Source organism: Rhinoderma darwinii, chromosome 2 (genome assembly GCF_050947455.1).
Source record: "Rhinoderma darwinii isolate aRhiDar2 chromosome 2, aRhiDar2.hap1, whole genome shotgun sequence".
Taxonomy (NCBI): domain Eukaryota; kingdom Metazoa; phylum Chordata; class Amphibia; order Anura; family Rhinodermatidae; genus Rhinoderma; species Rhinoderma darwinii.
In genome coordinates, this window is record NC_134688.1 from 38,017,869 (window position 1) to 38,033,886 (window position 16,018).

General features: G+C 39.4%; 1 protein-coding gene across 7 annotated transcripts in view; it reads left to right on the forward strand.

Moving 5' to 3' along the window:
• Positions 1-16,018, forward strand: part of DYNC2H1 (dynein cytoplasmic 2 heavy chain 1) — a 372,805-nt gene that overhangs the window by 271,293 nt on the left and 85,494 nt on the right. For all 7 annotated transcript variants that reach the window (XR_012881305.1, XM_075851543.1, XM_075851542.1 and 4 more), the window contains one exon: positions 15,563-15,772. Coding sequence is in view for 6 of the 7 variants with exons in the window: in XM_075851543.1 (XP_075707658.1) it covers positions 15,563-15,772 (210 nt within the window). In the remaining variant the exon portion in view is untranslated. The remainder of the gene's footprint in view (positions 1-15,562; positions 15,773-16,018) is intronic.

A 16,018-nucleotide genomic window follows, 5' to 3' on the forward strand; every position in this document is an offset into this window, starting at 1 on the left:
TTTGTTGAATTACCCTTTGGCTTTATGACAGCATTCAGTCTTTTTGGGTAGAAGTCTATCAGCATGGCACATCTTGACTTGGTAATTGGCAGATTTTCTATGGGATTCAGGTCTGGGTTCTGGCTGGGCTATTCAAAATATTTGATCTTCTTCTGGTGAAACCATTCTTTTGTTGATTTGGACGTTCTGCTTTGGGTCGTTGTCATGCTGAAAGGTGAAATTCCTCTTCATCTTCAGCTTTTTAGCAGAAGCCTGCAGATTTTGTGCCAATATTGACTGATATTTTGAACTGTTCATAATTCCCTCCACCTTGACTAAAGCCCCAGTTCCAGCTGCAGAAAAACAGCCCCAAAGCATAATACAGCCTCCACCATACTTCACTGTGGGTATGGTGTTCTTTTGGTGATGTACAGTGTTGGCTTTGCGCCAAAAATACCCTAAGGAATTATGGCCAAAAAGTTCAACCTTCATCTCATCAGACCATAACACGTTTTACCACATGCTTTTGGCAGACTTGATGAAGGTCTTTGCAAAAAGTAGCTGGTCTTGGATTTTTTCTTAGAAAAGGCTTTCGTCTTGCCACCCTACCCCACAGCCCAGACATATGAGGAATACGGGAGATTTTTGTCACATACACTGCACAACCAGTACCAGCCAGAAAGTCCTGCAGCTCCTCTAATGTTACTATAAGCCTCTTGATAGCCTCCCGGACCAATTTTCATCTGGTCTTTTCATCAAGTTTTGAGGGACGTCCAGTTCTTAGTAATGTCACAGTTGTGCCAAATGTAATCCACTTCTTGATGACTATCTTCACTGTGTTCCATGGTATATCTAGTGCCTTGGAAAATCTTTGGTACCCTTCTCCTGACTGATGTCATTCAACAATCAGATCCCTTTGATGTGTTGTAAGCTCTTTACGGACCGTGGCTTTTATTCTCACATGCAACAAAGAAAATGTCAGGAAAATCCTAATAGCAAAGCTGAACTTTATATGGGGTTACTCAGAATCACTTTAAGTAATGTGTAGTGACTACTATTTAACATGAGTTTATATGTGATTGGCTAATTCTGAACACAACCACATACCCAATTATAAGGGGGTGTTCACACTTATGCAACCACTGTGTTGTAGTTTTGTTATTTTTCTTTTTCCCCTCAAAATAATTTCAGATTGTTTTTCAACGGAATTGTACAGATTATGGGTCACATTAAAGGTGGAAAAGTTCTAATTCATGACAAAAACCTGTCATTTTAACAGGGGTGTGTAGACTTTTTATATCCACTGTATGTATTATATAAATATATATATATATGATCACAGCACTTCAAAAGGTTGATGTCAAACAAGAATGTGGTTTATTGTTCCATGTTTCAAAGAATAAGCTACGTTTCAGTCCTCTCACAGGACCTTTTTCAAGCTAGAGTGACATGTGAAAAGCAGGGTTTTTATACCCATGTGCAAACAATGCATAATCAGCAGTGATCAATGTATAAATGTGCAAATAAGGCCAACATTTGGCTAATACAATATAAAAAAAAGTGCACAGCACAATGTATCAATGTTCCAAAAGATGTTACATACAGTGTATATTCAAATTCTGTGTTACAAAACAAGGTGTTCAGATAATTACAAAACATCGAAAAAGTATACATATTAGTGAAGGGGAGGAGTTCCGAGCCACTCACCAATTGTCGAGCCTCAGACAAATTTGTGCAAGTGCTGTTTCAATTAGAATCTACGATCCTCCAGCGTCTGCAATAGTCAACAGCACATGCATAACAAAGCGTTATGCAAGAAGGGACCGACATCCAATCAACGGACGGCATCCCGGGTTGCCATGGCAGCTGTCTACAGCTACCTATCAGGAACAAGTTCATCCCGTAGTTAGAGTTACGAACCCTCAGCTCTTGACATCGCTCAATCAACATATAAAATGTAAGTATTATTTATTTCTTAAAGGGGAAAATGCCTAATATGTCTCACTTGAGACGTAATCCTTGTACTCTCCACAAAGTCATAAAGAACTTTACAGACCGGGTCATTGTCTAAACACCAACACCTATAATGTAGATGTAATCATGCTTATGCCCGCAACAAGATTGCAGACACCTGAATTAATGCATAGGTGGGAAAGCGGCCACAAACAGCTCTCTCAGACTAATACAAATTCTGCTGGACGAAGAAAAGCGAGTTCTGGACATTACAACCAAGAAATTAAAAGAACAAATTCAAATAGTCCTAAAGTTTAAAACGGAACCAGAATACAGCGCAAAAGAACTCACACTGCAAAATATTTTTGAGAAATTCCAGTTCAACTTAAACAGAAAGGAAACAATCAATTTGTTCGGGATCTACAAGACTTTAGGGACAACAAAATATATACGTTTGAAACCAAGAAAGTAAGATCAAAAACTGAAACGGACCAATCCTCAACAGACACTGATTACACTGATCAAGAATCAAATTATCAGAACTGGACCAGAGGAAATAGAGGTAGAAATTCCATCAGACCAAATAAAGGAAGAGGCTACTCAAGAAATAGAAATCCCCCAAAAAGATGGGACTTGTCGCAAAACTTAGGCATCTCCAGCCACTCAGGAACCAGCCAAAATTCTGGATTCAACTTAGAAACACCCCCATTTTTAGACAGGGAAGGTCCAAGAACACCATATCAGTTACGGAACAAACCAAGCAATCTGAAATAATAAAAAAGAATGAATTAACGGTAATCAATTTATCTGAAAGAAAACTAACTAACACTGAAATTTCCGTCCTTAGCAGAGGCCTATCATACGTACCCACCACTGGCTTTGACATCTTCAACTGGGTCAAGGACATCCATTTGTTTACAAGGAAATTAAAATGGCATAAGTTATACAGAATTAAAGATAAGAAAGAATGTCAGGATTTGGGAATCACGCTAAAGGAATTACCACATGTAAGAGATCTAGCGGATCTATTATCCTCGAATGACAAACAGAGAGGGACTTGTCCCTTTACAACTTGTAAATCGAAAAGTCAGAAAATGCCCCCTACTGGAGAAACCTCGGTCAAGAAATGGTCATTAGTGACCTCAAGAAAATCAACATTCAGAGAAAACTAACTAATCTTACCAGAAATGAGAACAACGCATTAGTCTCCTTGGAAAGGGATGAGAACTTCGTGATCAAGGATTCTCTTGTCCCGGCTCTCATGCACCAAACACGAACAAGATCCTTCAAAAAACTCCTTTCCCCCCAATCCACCCCTACCTCACTGACCGGCCGAGCTCTCCATTTTCACAGATAGACAGGATATTCTTGTCTAATCACCCACTCCAACACAGATCTGCAGCGTCTGTATGAGACGCTGGGGACTTGACAGTTGAGAGGGAAACTGATGTAACGTCGCAGCCAGTGTCTGGCTGCCACGTCACACAAGAAGGGGCGGAGTTATCTCCGTTTCCCTGACTACGCGTCTGCAGACAGCGAAAAACAGAATCGCTGTCTGCAGACCGCATATATCTCCACTTTAGGAGAGACAGCAGGGAGCTCGACCCTGACGTGGATTGGGGTCGGTGGCTCACGGCGCGATCGCTGCCTCAGCTGACACATGGATAGTTTGCCTTGTGTCGGTGCGGCTGCGGTCGCGCGGCGAGTCACTGCCCCATACAAGACACACGCCCGCAAACGTCACAGGGGGTGTGCGTTTAGAGGGAGTATTCGGGGGAATAACCGGATATAAAAGAGACAGGGAATCCCTCAGTTTAGTGACGTCAGACGCCAGGAACGGACGTTGTTACTGACTTCCCATACGGGAAGCTTGATCTCTTGCCACTGCAAGCATGCTTTTACAAGAAAGCATTTTTCTCGGCTAGACAGCTACACTAATCTTTATGCAGCCTCCCACGAACCTGGATGAAGCTGCACTTTTGACCTATCTCCCCTGAGGAATCATTTGGTCAGGAAGAAACGCGTTAGGAGAATACTTATCTAACATTTACTACCTATTAAGAGGCTCACCACTATCCTGGCATTGGAGACAACTGTTAAAGGACTATTAACATCGGAAAAAGGGGTAGGAGAGCAACTGCCCTAAAAACCTTTATATCACCCTTATATGTCTTTCATGCAAAGTAAAGAAAAACAAACATATGTGGGAGAACCTCCTGAAGAGAATAATAACTAAACAATGCAGATTAAGAAACCTTATATAGGTGGACTTATTTGCTGTCTTAAAAACCATGTTGAAAATGCATATCATAAAAAATACATGAAAAACTGCATGCAACTTTGGCACATGAAAAGTTTTTATGTGCATATGTCGTAAATTACAAATGTTTTAACAAAACTCAGTAAAAGTTATATTTTATATACACTCCAGATCTATTATTTTTGTTACAATGTAGAGTATCAGACAAGCTCCATCTCTAATGTGGTCTGTCACCCACACCTTCGTGTGGTGGCTATCCATCATAGACATAACGGTCAAATGCATTAGAACCAAGGAGCAATAGGAGTTTAAAGGATATTTTATTAGAGTAGGCAAATCCCTTTTTATTTAGAACTGGCATGTTATATAGTAATGTAGGCAATTCATATTGTCTGTTGAACATTGGCAGACGGAAGAGGAAGAAAAAATATCAATAGATAAATATATACTATGCAAAACAATTTATTGTAGAGAGTCTGTTGTTCGCCAACGGTGTGTGGCTCATCCCGATACGATATTTCAATTCTAAAAAAAGAGAGCGAAAGTAAAGAACAATTAATAAAAATACCTTTCATCACGTCAACCGTATACTTCATCAAAAATTGGCAGATAGGAAGTAGAGGAAAGAGGGCGAAACTCCCCAAATAAGCGAAAAAAATTACACAAATTTAGTATTTATTAAGATTATCTGGACATAAGTCTAGACACCTGAAACTCAACATTGAGACCATTATTTCTCAATGTATTAAGTTTGTAAATCCACTCTAATTCAGTTTTTTTTTAGAGCAGTGAGCCTATCACCACCACGTTTCAATACTGGTATATGATCACTGATCACAAAACGATCACCGTGTCCCTTATCAAAAAAATGTTTGGACACCGGTAGATCTTTTCTTTCTTTTCGAATGATATACCTATGATTGTTGAGGCGTGTCTTTGTGTCACACATTGTTTCTCCAACATATAGATGTTTACACGGACAACAAATCACATATACAACCCAATCAGAACTACACGTAAAAAAAATGCTTAATTTTAAAGCTCTGACTGGTGTCCGAATGTACAAAACACTCCCTTTTAACATCAATGTACAGTTAATACATCCCAAACATGGAAAGCACCCCATTTTTCGTGGTTTCAAGTATAGTTGTTTTTTTCCAGTATTATAATATCCGATTTCAGCAATCTATCCTTTAAATTTGTGGGACGTCAATACGATGTAAGGGGACAAATGTTAAATTGCTTAATCTCACTATGGCCTGCCCTTAATCCATTCTTCCTCATCCACAATCCTCACACGCAACATCTGACTAAATGGTAGGGAGTCTATAATTCTTCTAGGATGACAACTGTCATAGTGGGTAAGAGTATTACGATCCGTAGGTTTAGTAAAGAGTTCAGTATGTAAACTCGTGCCAGAAATAATTACTTAGAATTTATTCTTCAATTACTTACACTTATACTTACAAACAAATCCTTTAGGTTTCTCGATGTGCTTTATATGCAAAAAGTTGGTACAGCCATGGGTTCTAATGTCGCACCTACATACGCGAACATTTTTGTGGCCTTTATTGAGGAGATATCTGTCTGTGTCCCACCACTTTAGCCTGGTGCTGATGTGGTGGTGATACATCGATGACGTCTTCCTCATTAGGCTGGGCACAGAAGTTCAACTTTTGGATTTCCATAAATTTCTCAATGAGATTGATCTTGATATTAAATTTACTTTGGTATTTTCAAGAGAGTCGATACAATTTTTGGATGCCAAAGTAATTATTTCTGGCACGAGTTTACATACTGAACTCTTTACTAAACCTACGGATCGTAATATTCTTATCCACTATGACAGTTGTCATTCTAGAAGAATTATAGACGCGCTATCATTTAGTCAGAAGGATTGTGGATGAGTAAGAAAATATTGATCCCACTTTTAAGTGCATGATTGACAATTTTATAAGAAGAGGATATCCGCAACGAGTTATTAACAAACAGAAAAATAGGGTACAACAATTTTCTAGAGAACAGGCACTATGCAAACATTGCAAGAAACAGGATTTGGATAGGATGCCTTTTGTTTCTACATATAATGATTTAAGCCACGAGATAGGGAATATCATCAGACATCATTGGCCACTAGTAAGGGCAGGCCATAGTGAGATTAAGCAATTTAACGTTTGTCCCCTTATGTCATATAGACGTCCCACAAATTTAAAGGATAGATTGATGAAATCGGATATTATAAGTAATACTGGAAAAAGACAACTATACGTGAAACCACGAAAAATGGGGTGCTTTCCATGTTTGGGATGTATTAACTGTACATTGATGTTAAAAGGGAGTGTTTTGTACATTCGGACACCAGTCAGAGCTTTAAAATTAAGCATTTTTTTATGTGTAGTTCTGATTGGGTTGTATATGTGATTTGGTGTCTGTGAAGACGTCTATATGTTGGAGAAACAATGTGTGACATGAAGACATGCCTCAACAATCATAGGTATACCATTCGAAAAGAAATAAAAGATCTACCGGTGTCCAAACATTTTTTTTATAAGGGACACGGTGAAAGTGACCTTCGTTTTATGATCATTGACCATATACCGGTATTGAAACGTGGTGGTGACAGGCTTACTGCTCTAAAAAAACGTGGATTTACAAACTTAATACATTGAGACCTAATGGTCTCAATGTTGACTTTCAGGTGTCTAGACTTATGCCCAGATAATCTTAATAAATACTAAATTTGTGTAATTTTTTCCGCTTTTTTGGGGAGTTTTGCCCTCTTTCCTCTACTTCCTATCTGGCAATTTTTAATGAAGTATAATGTTGACGTGATGAAAGTCATTTTTAGTCATTGTTCTTTACTTTCTCTTTTTTAGAATTGAAATATTGTATGTGGATGAGCCACACACCGTCGGCGAACAACAGACTCACTACAATAAATTGTTTTGCATATCATATATATCTATTGATATTTTTTCTTCCTCTTCCGTCTGCCAATGTTCAACAGACAATATGAGTTGCCTACATTACTATATAACATGCGAGTTCTATATAACAAGGGATTTGCCTACTCTAATAAAATATCCTTTCAACTCCTATTGCTTCTTGGTTCTAATGCATTTGACCGTTATGTCTATGATGGATAGCCACCACACGAAGGTGTGAGTGACAGACCACACTAGACATGGAGCTTGTCTGATACACTACATTATAGGTGTTGGTGTTGAGACAATGACCCGATCTGTAAAGTTCTTTATGGCTTTGTGGAGAGTACAAGGTTTACATCTCAAGTGAGACATATAGGCATTTTCCCCTTTAAGAAATAAATAATACTTATATTTTATATGTTGATTGAGCGATGTCAAGAGCTCGGGATGAGCTTGTTCCTGATAGGCTGCTGTAGACTGCTGTCATGGCAACCCGGGACGCCGTCTGTTGATTGGATGTCGGTCCCTTCTTGCATAACGCTTTGTTACGCATGCGCTGTTGACTATTGCAGACGCTGGAGGATCGTAGATTCTAATTGAAACAGCACTTGCACAAATCAAATTTATCGGAGGCTCGACGATTGGTGAGTGGCTCGAAACTCCTCCCCTTCACTAATATGTATACTTGTTCGATGTTTTGTAATTATTTGAACACATTGTTATGTAACACAGAATTGTAATATACACTGTATGTATCATCTTTTGGAACAATGATATATTGTGCTGCGCACTTTTTTTATATTTTATTAGTCAAATGTTGGCCTTATTTGCACGTTTATACATTGATCACTGATGATTATGCATTGTTTGCACATGGGTATAAAAACCCTGCTTTTCACATGTCACTCTAGCTTGAAAAAGGTCCTGTGAGAGGACTGAAACGTAGCTTATTCTTTGAAACATGGAACAATAAACCACATTCTTGTTTGACATCAACCTTTTGGAGTGCTGCGATCATTTCTTCACATGTCTATAGGACCGTTTGGATCAGGGTCAGGTTCGCATAGCACCAGCTTATATAGCTACGTAGTGCTGCTTTTTTCTTCTACCTTTATATATATATATATATATATATATATATATATATATATATATAATGTATTATTTATTTTATTTTTTCATTTTATTGTCCTGATCGAGGGGGTAGGTACGGCCCGGCACGGTACTCAACCTTGTACAGCCCTGTGGTCTACACAGCTAAAATCTACTCCAGCTGTGAGCTGGCATAGACCTGTCATCATTTATGCTGGCTTCTGGCGTACATTGTGAAAAATTTGTTGGGCCGCAGGTGACTCTGTCCCTTTTCCGAATCCATGCCCCTTTTTAAACTGTGTGGGACGTATCATAATACAGCAAAAGTCATAAGTTTTTTTTGCAATAAATTTCCCCAATGACTCAGAGTATGTTTTAGTCGTGTACTCCCTTTCCTCTCATCCTTTCATCTGGCCCAGTCAATAGACTTCTTCCATCTACAAACATCTCTGGGATGAAGAGTAGTTTCTTATGGTGAATTAAAGGAGAATTTCTTTTTAATGTATCTTCTGAACTGATATATTCAGTAAATAAGCTGGGACCCTCATGATTTCTAAAAGAAGGGGTTTATAGTGATTTGTCGAGAAATACTTTATCACATGTAAGAAATGATTGTCACTCCGTGTCTCTTACACAGTGCCTGCCATCTATAGTGCCATTGAAATCAATAGCTGTTTATTGTGAGAGCCATGTCAGAGATTCCAGAGCTGCCCTGAGGCTTTCCTCACTTCAACTTCATACTTCATTGACAGCTCTCTGTTGGAGATTCTGAGTGATTGAAATCTCAAATACACACACAAATCTCTAAGCTCTAGAGATAATCTTTGATTTTGGGAATTGGGGGGAGGTATGTCCAGCTCCGGATCACACCAGTGTCATCTTTTGCCATAAAACATTCAAATGGAATTACCCTTTAATTTTAACTAGCAGATCAAAACTCTTTGTGTAACCTGAATTGTATAGAAGCTGCAAAGTAACAGTAAGGCTCTGTTCACATCATGTTGGTGATGTACATTTAGTGTGTACACCAGGAAAGCTCCCGATGTACGCGATAAACCTTCCCATAAGGCTCCATTAGCCTGGAGGAGGCCAAAAGTCCTGTTGGCCTCTGTGGAACTGGTATACTTATAGCTGGTATACTTTTCACAGTGGCATCCCTCACCCTTAGACTAATATGGAATGCGTTTAACAAATACTGATGTAGCAAGTTTAACTTGACTTTTTGAATGCCTTTTATTGTGTTAAAGGGGTATTCCCAGAATCTAAAATTCTGGGTCCTGAACCCCCCTCCTTCCTCACTGCACCCCCCAAAATCTAAAATAGCCGAGCGCTGTATTCTTCTTTGCCTGTCATTCCCATAGACTTTGAATAGAGTGGCAGCAAACCTGCTTGACCGCCGCCCCAGTAAATGTCCTTCTCACTGCGGTCGGGCAGTGGGGCTGAACAGGAGGTTCTGGACCCCCATTCTAACTATCGGTGGGGCCCCCAACAATCAAATAATTTATTAATTGGTGCTACTTTTGTAAGTGTCAATTTAAAGTTTGCTGCAACTGTGTATTTAAACGTGTTAAGCTTTGCTACATCTGTACGTCATGAAAAGCTCCTAGTAGTCTAAGCATATTTTATAATAGTCTATAGGTAACAGATGCCACTGCGAGGCATCAGTCACCGCTTATGTTTAACATACATTGGGAGTTTTTCCCGGCCTATACGCTAAATATAGGCCAAAAACATGATGGGAATGGAGATGAAAACTCTTAATTTAATTTATCTAATAATGCAGACAAAGAGCATGAACATAATTTGGCGACACAAAATAAATTTTCTTTTTTACACTTAGGTTTTTACTTGTAATAAGTAGTAAAATATAGAAAAAAACTATATATATTTGGTATCGCCGTAATCGGATTGACCCAGAGAATAAAGGTAACATGTTGTTTTAATTGCACAGTGAATTCCGTAAAAACGATGCGCAAGAAACAATGGTTTACCCCCTTCAAAAGCTTTTATGAGTGTCCAACTTCACCTTACTGACATAGGGATGCTACTAGTCCCAACCTGAAAAACCCAGCGCTATCTCATTCTACCCCTGCTTCATTCGTCCTGGGGCATTACCTCAAGTCATTTGCATCACTGATAACACCTAGCAATAACTCAGCGCTGGTCTATTTGCACTACGTTTGCAGTGTTTTGGGTGAACATCGGCTTTGGAACGTACTGTAGTTGTACTTGTACGCTATTCAATACAGGTGGATCCTGTAAAAATGCATACCGCGCGGTATATAAAAAATGTTTTACAGTAAGATTTTATATACAACGTGTATGCCTACAGGTTTTTTTGTTTCTTCATTTACAATCTGCATGAAACAATTTATTGTGCATTTCTTAAATATAGATCTGACGATTTTTTATTTATTTACATATTTTTTGGACACCACAAAAGTGCAGTCACGCAGCAGATTTTTTGCAGACATCTCTGCAACGGAAAATCAATTTCCTTCATCTGAAAGGGTTTTTTTCTGTAGCAAACACATGGATTTCTGCAAGTTCAATTTAGATGAATGAAACGGATTTTCAGTCGCAGAAATTTCTGCAATAAAATCTGCCTCGTGTGAATCCACCCCAAATCTCCTGCTGTATAAAAGACCGTAATTATTTTACTAAATGTATTCGAATAGTGTGTGACTCAACAGTGCCTTTACCCTACAGGGAAACGGTAATTCTAATTCTTCGCCTCTTATCCTTCTTGCTAAGGGTTTTTCCACATCATATCTACACCCGTCACAGTACTTTATTAAGTACTTATATATATTGAGCCATATGATATCTTCTTCTAATTAATCAAGCTCCAGAAAATTCAAAGCTCCAAACCCCTCCTCAAGCCCTGGATTGAAAAACTATGTAGTAACATGTAATGACTTGTGTTCGCTGTTGTAAGTAAGGGACGAAGCTTTCAACTCTATGTTCATTATTAAAGCAGTTGTCCACTACTGGATAACTGATGACCTATCCACAGGATAGGTCACCAGTGTATGATCGGTGGGGGTCCGAAACCCAGACCCCGCACCAATCAACTGCTCCGGCTACCTCCGGGCACCGGACGTCCGTGCCGGAAGTAGATGGCTCCGGCCACGGAATAGCAGCCGAGCTACAGTACTGCAGCTCTACTCCTATTCAAGTGAATAGGAGCAGAGCTGCAGTTCTTCAGCACAGCCGCTCTGCAATGTACGGAGCCAACTGCTTCTGGCTCCATATGTTGCATACCGTGCAATGACATCCGGTGCCCACAGGCAGCCGGAGCAGCTGATCGGTTTGGGTTCCGGTTGTCGGACCCGCACCGATAATATACTGATGACCTATAGGTCATCAGTTGTCTGGTAGTGGACAACCCCTTTAAGGCCAGGCATAGAAGCTAAGCTGGAAAAAGCCAGTGGGCAGTAAGTACAACCTTTACATATACTTCAGTACTTTTAAGAATCATTTCCATGGGCCACGCCCCATAATGACAGGCAAGTTGTATTTATGTACTGCTCATTCAGAGTCACTCCATTAACCGTGCCATTACATTTATTTTGGCATAAAATATTGGTGTAACTGTATGTCAGCCTCGGTGGTCTAAAGAAGAGAACTGTATATAGCAGGCCCAGTGAGTTGACTCAAATTTGCTTTAGTTTGCCGACACATAAACGGCATGCATCTTATTAGACTATTGATACATCATGGTTCAGTTTTACCTAGAGGATTCCTTTAAAGTTATTTTCCATCGTTTTAAAATCAACGGCTGCTTGCATTCACCACTAGGGGGAGCTTAGCAGTTTGCTGATTACTATTTTATAAATTGAGTTTAATGTATAACAGTATGCAGTAAGTTTTAAAGAGGATGTCACCAGATTTCACAATACAAACTGCACACATTTTTAAATAGATCTGTTAGACCTGATGATACCTAGTGTACTCACTTTGAAAATCCGTTTAAAAAAAGTCTGTATAATCCTTTCTTAAAGTTTTCCTGCCTGATATTAAAATTAGCGTTTTATGAGACAAAGTATATGCATGATATAAACTCAATCTCCTCCCATCTAGAGCTGACGAGCGCGTATCAGTGTTCGTCCTCCCCTTCACCATTCTGAAATCTTGTACATGCTCAGTACACGCTACTTTCTCCATGGCTCCGCAGTAAATGAAAGCAACAGATGAAGTTAGAGGCTGTAATTCCACACTAAAACTGCTTCTGGAAGAGAGGCTCTCTCACTGCAGAGCCAGGGAAACTGCAGCTTGTACTGAGCATGTGCGAGATTTTAGCATGGTGCGAGGGGAGGAGGGACACTGATAAGAGCTTTTCCTGTCTAGCGGGGTGGAGATTGAGATTAAATCATGGATATACTTGATCTCATGCATATACTAGGTCTCAAAAAATTCTAATTTTAATATTAGACAGGAAAACTTTGAGAAAGGATTACACAGCCAACCTTACACAGATTTCAAAGTAAGTACACCAGCTTCATCAGGTCTAAGAGATCTATTTAATAATGTATGCAGTTTGTATTGTGAAATCTGGTGACAGAACCTCTTTAAAGCTCCCTATAGTTGTGGTGGCAGACAGATTTTTACCTATTTCAATTAATAAATTAAAGCAAAGGAGGTACATTCAGTTTAACCTGCTTAAGGTCACGGCATATTTTGACCTTTAGGACATAGCAATTTATTTTCGTTTTTTATTGTTCTATTCAGTGAGCCATAACTTTTTAACCGACATAGCCGTATGAGTGCTTATTTTTTGCGGGACAAGTGATATATTTCAATGGTACATTTTGGAGTACATATAATTCATTGATTAACTTTTACAAAAAAATTTAGGAAGGTTTATGGGGAAAAAATGCTATCCCACCGCTATTCTTTGGTATTTTTTATATCGTTCAGGTGTGGTATAAATAATATTTGAACTGTATTATATGGGTCGTTACAAATTCAGCGATACCAAATTATTATTTTTTTTTCTATTTTTACTTTTACTATATTTGTGTTATTGATGGATTTTTTTTATGGAAAATGAATTTTAGAGTTTTTTTTTTACTTGAAACTTTTTTTTTTAATAAACTTTATTAAAAAATAACATTTTTTTTCGGGGGGTGGAGGGTGGTTCAAGCGATTGCTTAAATAATACTCTTAATATTATTGCCTGTCAGTGCTTTAAAGACAAGCAACCTATTAAACCTTGCCATAGGCTGTACCTAATAGTGGCACACACATAGCAGATGCAGGGGCCTTGTTTACGCCCTCAGCTGCCATGACAACCCATCGGCACCCCATGGGTGCAGATTGGGTCATAAAGGGAGTCCCCTTCCTCTGATTAATCACTTAGATGTTGCGAACTTGCGATCAATAGCTACTGATCGCTTCATCTACGGGGGTTAATGACCCTTCACAGCAGGATGTCGGCTGTTAGTCACCCGCTGGTGATGATGCAGAAGCCGTGCCTGCACCATCACTTTGACATAATAGTACGGCAGCTCGCTGTTACATACTATTATGTCATGGGGCGGGAAAGGATTATGTCATCTGCATGGAGTTTGTTGGTTCTCCCTGTATTTGCTTCCTCTAGGTACTCTGGTTTCCTCCAAAAATATAAAGATAGGGCATTTAGATTGTGAGCCCCACTGGGAACAGTGAATGATGACAACTTCTGTACAGCGTTGCGGAATATGTTGGCGCAACATAAATAAATAAGTCTTCCTACCTTTTGCGGGTTATCCACAGGAAGAGTCAGTATCTTAGCAAGGTCTAATAAACCCATTACTTTATTATCGCCTCGTCCTAATGTAAGGAAACCTTGCTGCTGCCTCCATAAGAGAGAGCACACATATTCTTTCAGACTACAGCCCATTGAGCACACATGAATGTGCAGAACCGGGGTGAGAAAATTGCACGTCTACCGATGGCAGATACTCCTTAAACATTATTCCAATATGCAATGCCTGATTCCTTCCACCTGACAGTAAGTAATTGAACATCGCCTCAGGATTAATCAGAACACAAACGGCGGAATCCTTCATCGTGGCCTCCTCCTGTGCTGATATTATTAATCTGCACAACTGAACTGACTACACAAGTAGCCGCCAAGGTCAGCTGAGCAGCTCTCAGAAAAGCTTGCCGCTGACAGGGTTTCTCTTTTACATTTGTTTTAAATGACGGATTTTAGAGATGCAAAAAATATGAATATAAATAAACAATAAAATCAGTAAACAGAATTTTCAGAATCCTATTTCCTGCAAAGAAAGGGTTACATTGCATGAATTCACCCAGACATTACAGATATTCCCCAGTGTTATCTTCCTGGTAAAATATACATCAAGTTGCTTTTAAGGCATAAATAATATACACATTGATCTAATGATTTAGGTCAAGCCTGCGTAGCGTATGGAAGTGATGTCATCAAAACATCATTTTATTCTTTTGTTATTATGTATTTTTATTATGTATTTTGTTCGGCAAAATTAACTGTGAAGCTTGTAGTATTGAGTGGGAAAATGTTACATTAAAAAAACCGTGTAGCATTAGAAGAGCTGGAGAGTCACAGGATGGAGACCACGGAGTTTGGAGAATCTACTGTACACTCCCTGATGTGTATTTCTTAATTTCTCTTTAAAGAAACTCCAGTGAAAATCCTAATTTCTTATGTGATTTCTCACCAGTAATCAGGATGTCTGATGTCTCTTTTAGGTTTTTGAATAACAAAATATCAGGTAATATGTGCCAATGTAGGAATGCTGCTACCCTAAATCTTATTATCGCTGTGTATTCTGCTGTTGTCACTGAATCGCCTCCCTTTCTGTAGATGGTGTAAGGGTATTACCAACCAATTCATATCTGTCCCTGCAGTTGGCTGGTGTATGTACACTGCCTGTGACATGCATGCTGCTGCTCAGGGCACGGTCTGCAGCTTCTCCTGGGCATTTTCATGTCCCTTAGTCTTGGACCTGTGTCTTTCTAGCATCCTACTCACAATTAGATATTAGTAAACTATAGCTTCTGCTCGATGTGTCCTGGCCATACCTCCCAATGTGATGCCTGGGCAAGGCATCATGGGATATGTAGTTGCCTAAGCTTCTACCCGCAGATACAGATTTTTGTAATCAAGGTAGCTGACAGAAGCTGGATTATTCTCTTCTAAAACAACTAGGGGATGCATGGGGGGGGGGGGGATATGACCTAGGTTAGGGTGTGTGTATGATTTTACGTGTCTTTGGGAGTTCCCCTTTAAGACTTTAGAAGCAATCACACTTTACTATGACACACAAGTGCGTCAATGTGAAACCTCATTTACAATAACATCTTATAAATCTGCTTTCAGAATTCCAACTTGATCCATCAGAAGGTGTCTCCACCGACAGAGCGGCACGGGTCACCCATCTTGTCCTTCATCATCCTAGAACAGTTCAATGCTATCCGCCTGGTTCAAAGTATCCACCAGTCCCTGGCAGCTCTGAGTAAGGTTATCAGAGGGACGTCATTGTTGACCTCAGAAGTACAGAAACTAGCAAGTGCTTTATTAGAGCAGAAGGTAAGTGAAGTTTTAATTCTGTTACTTCTATAGCGCCAACATATTCGACAGCGCTGCACACAGCTTGTCCTCACTCACTGTCCCAATCGGGGCTCATGATGTAAATTCCCTATCTGGATATTTTTGGGGTATTTTACTGATTAAAGGAAATGGGTTTCCCATTGCAATTATTCATTACTGAGTCTTTCAGCCTTCCGAAATAATATTTTGTAAGTCATGCTGTTAGGTAGCTAGCAACCTAAAAAT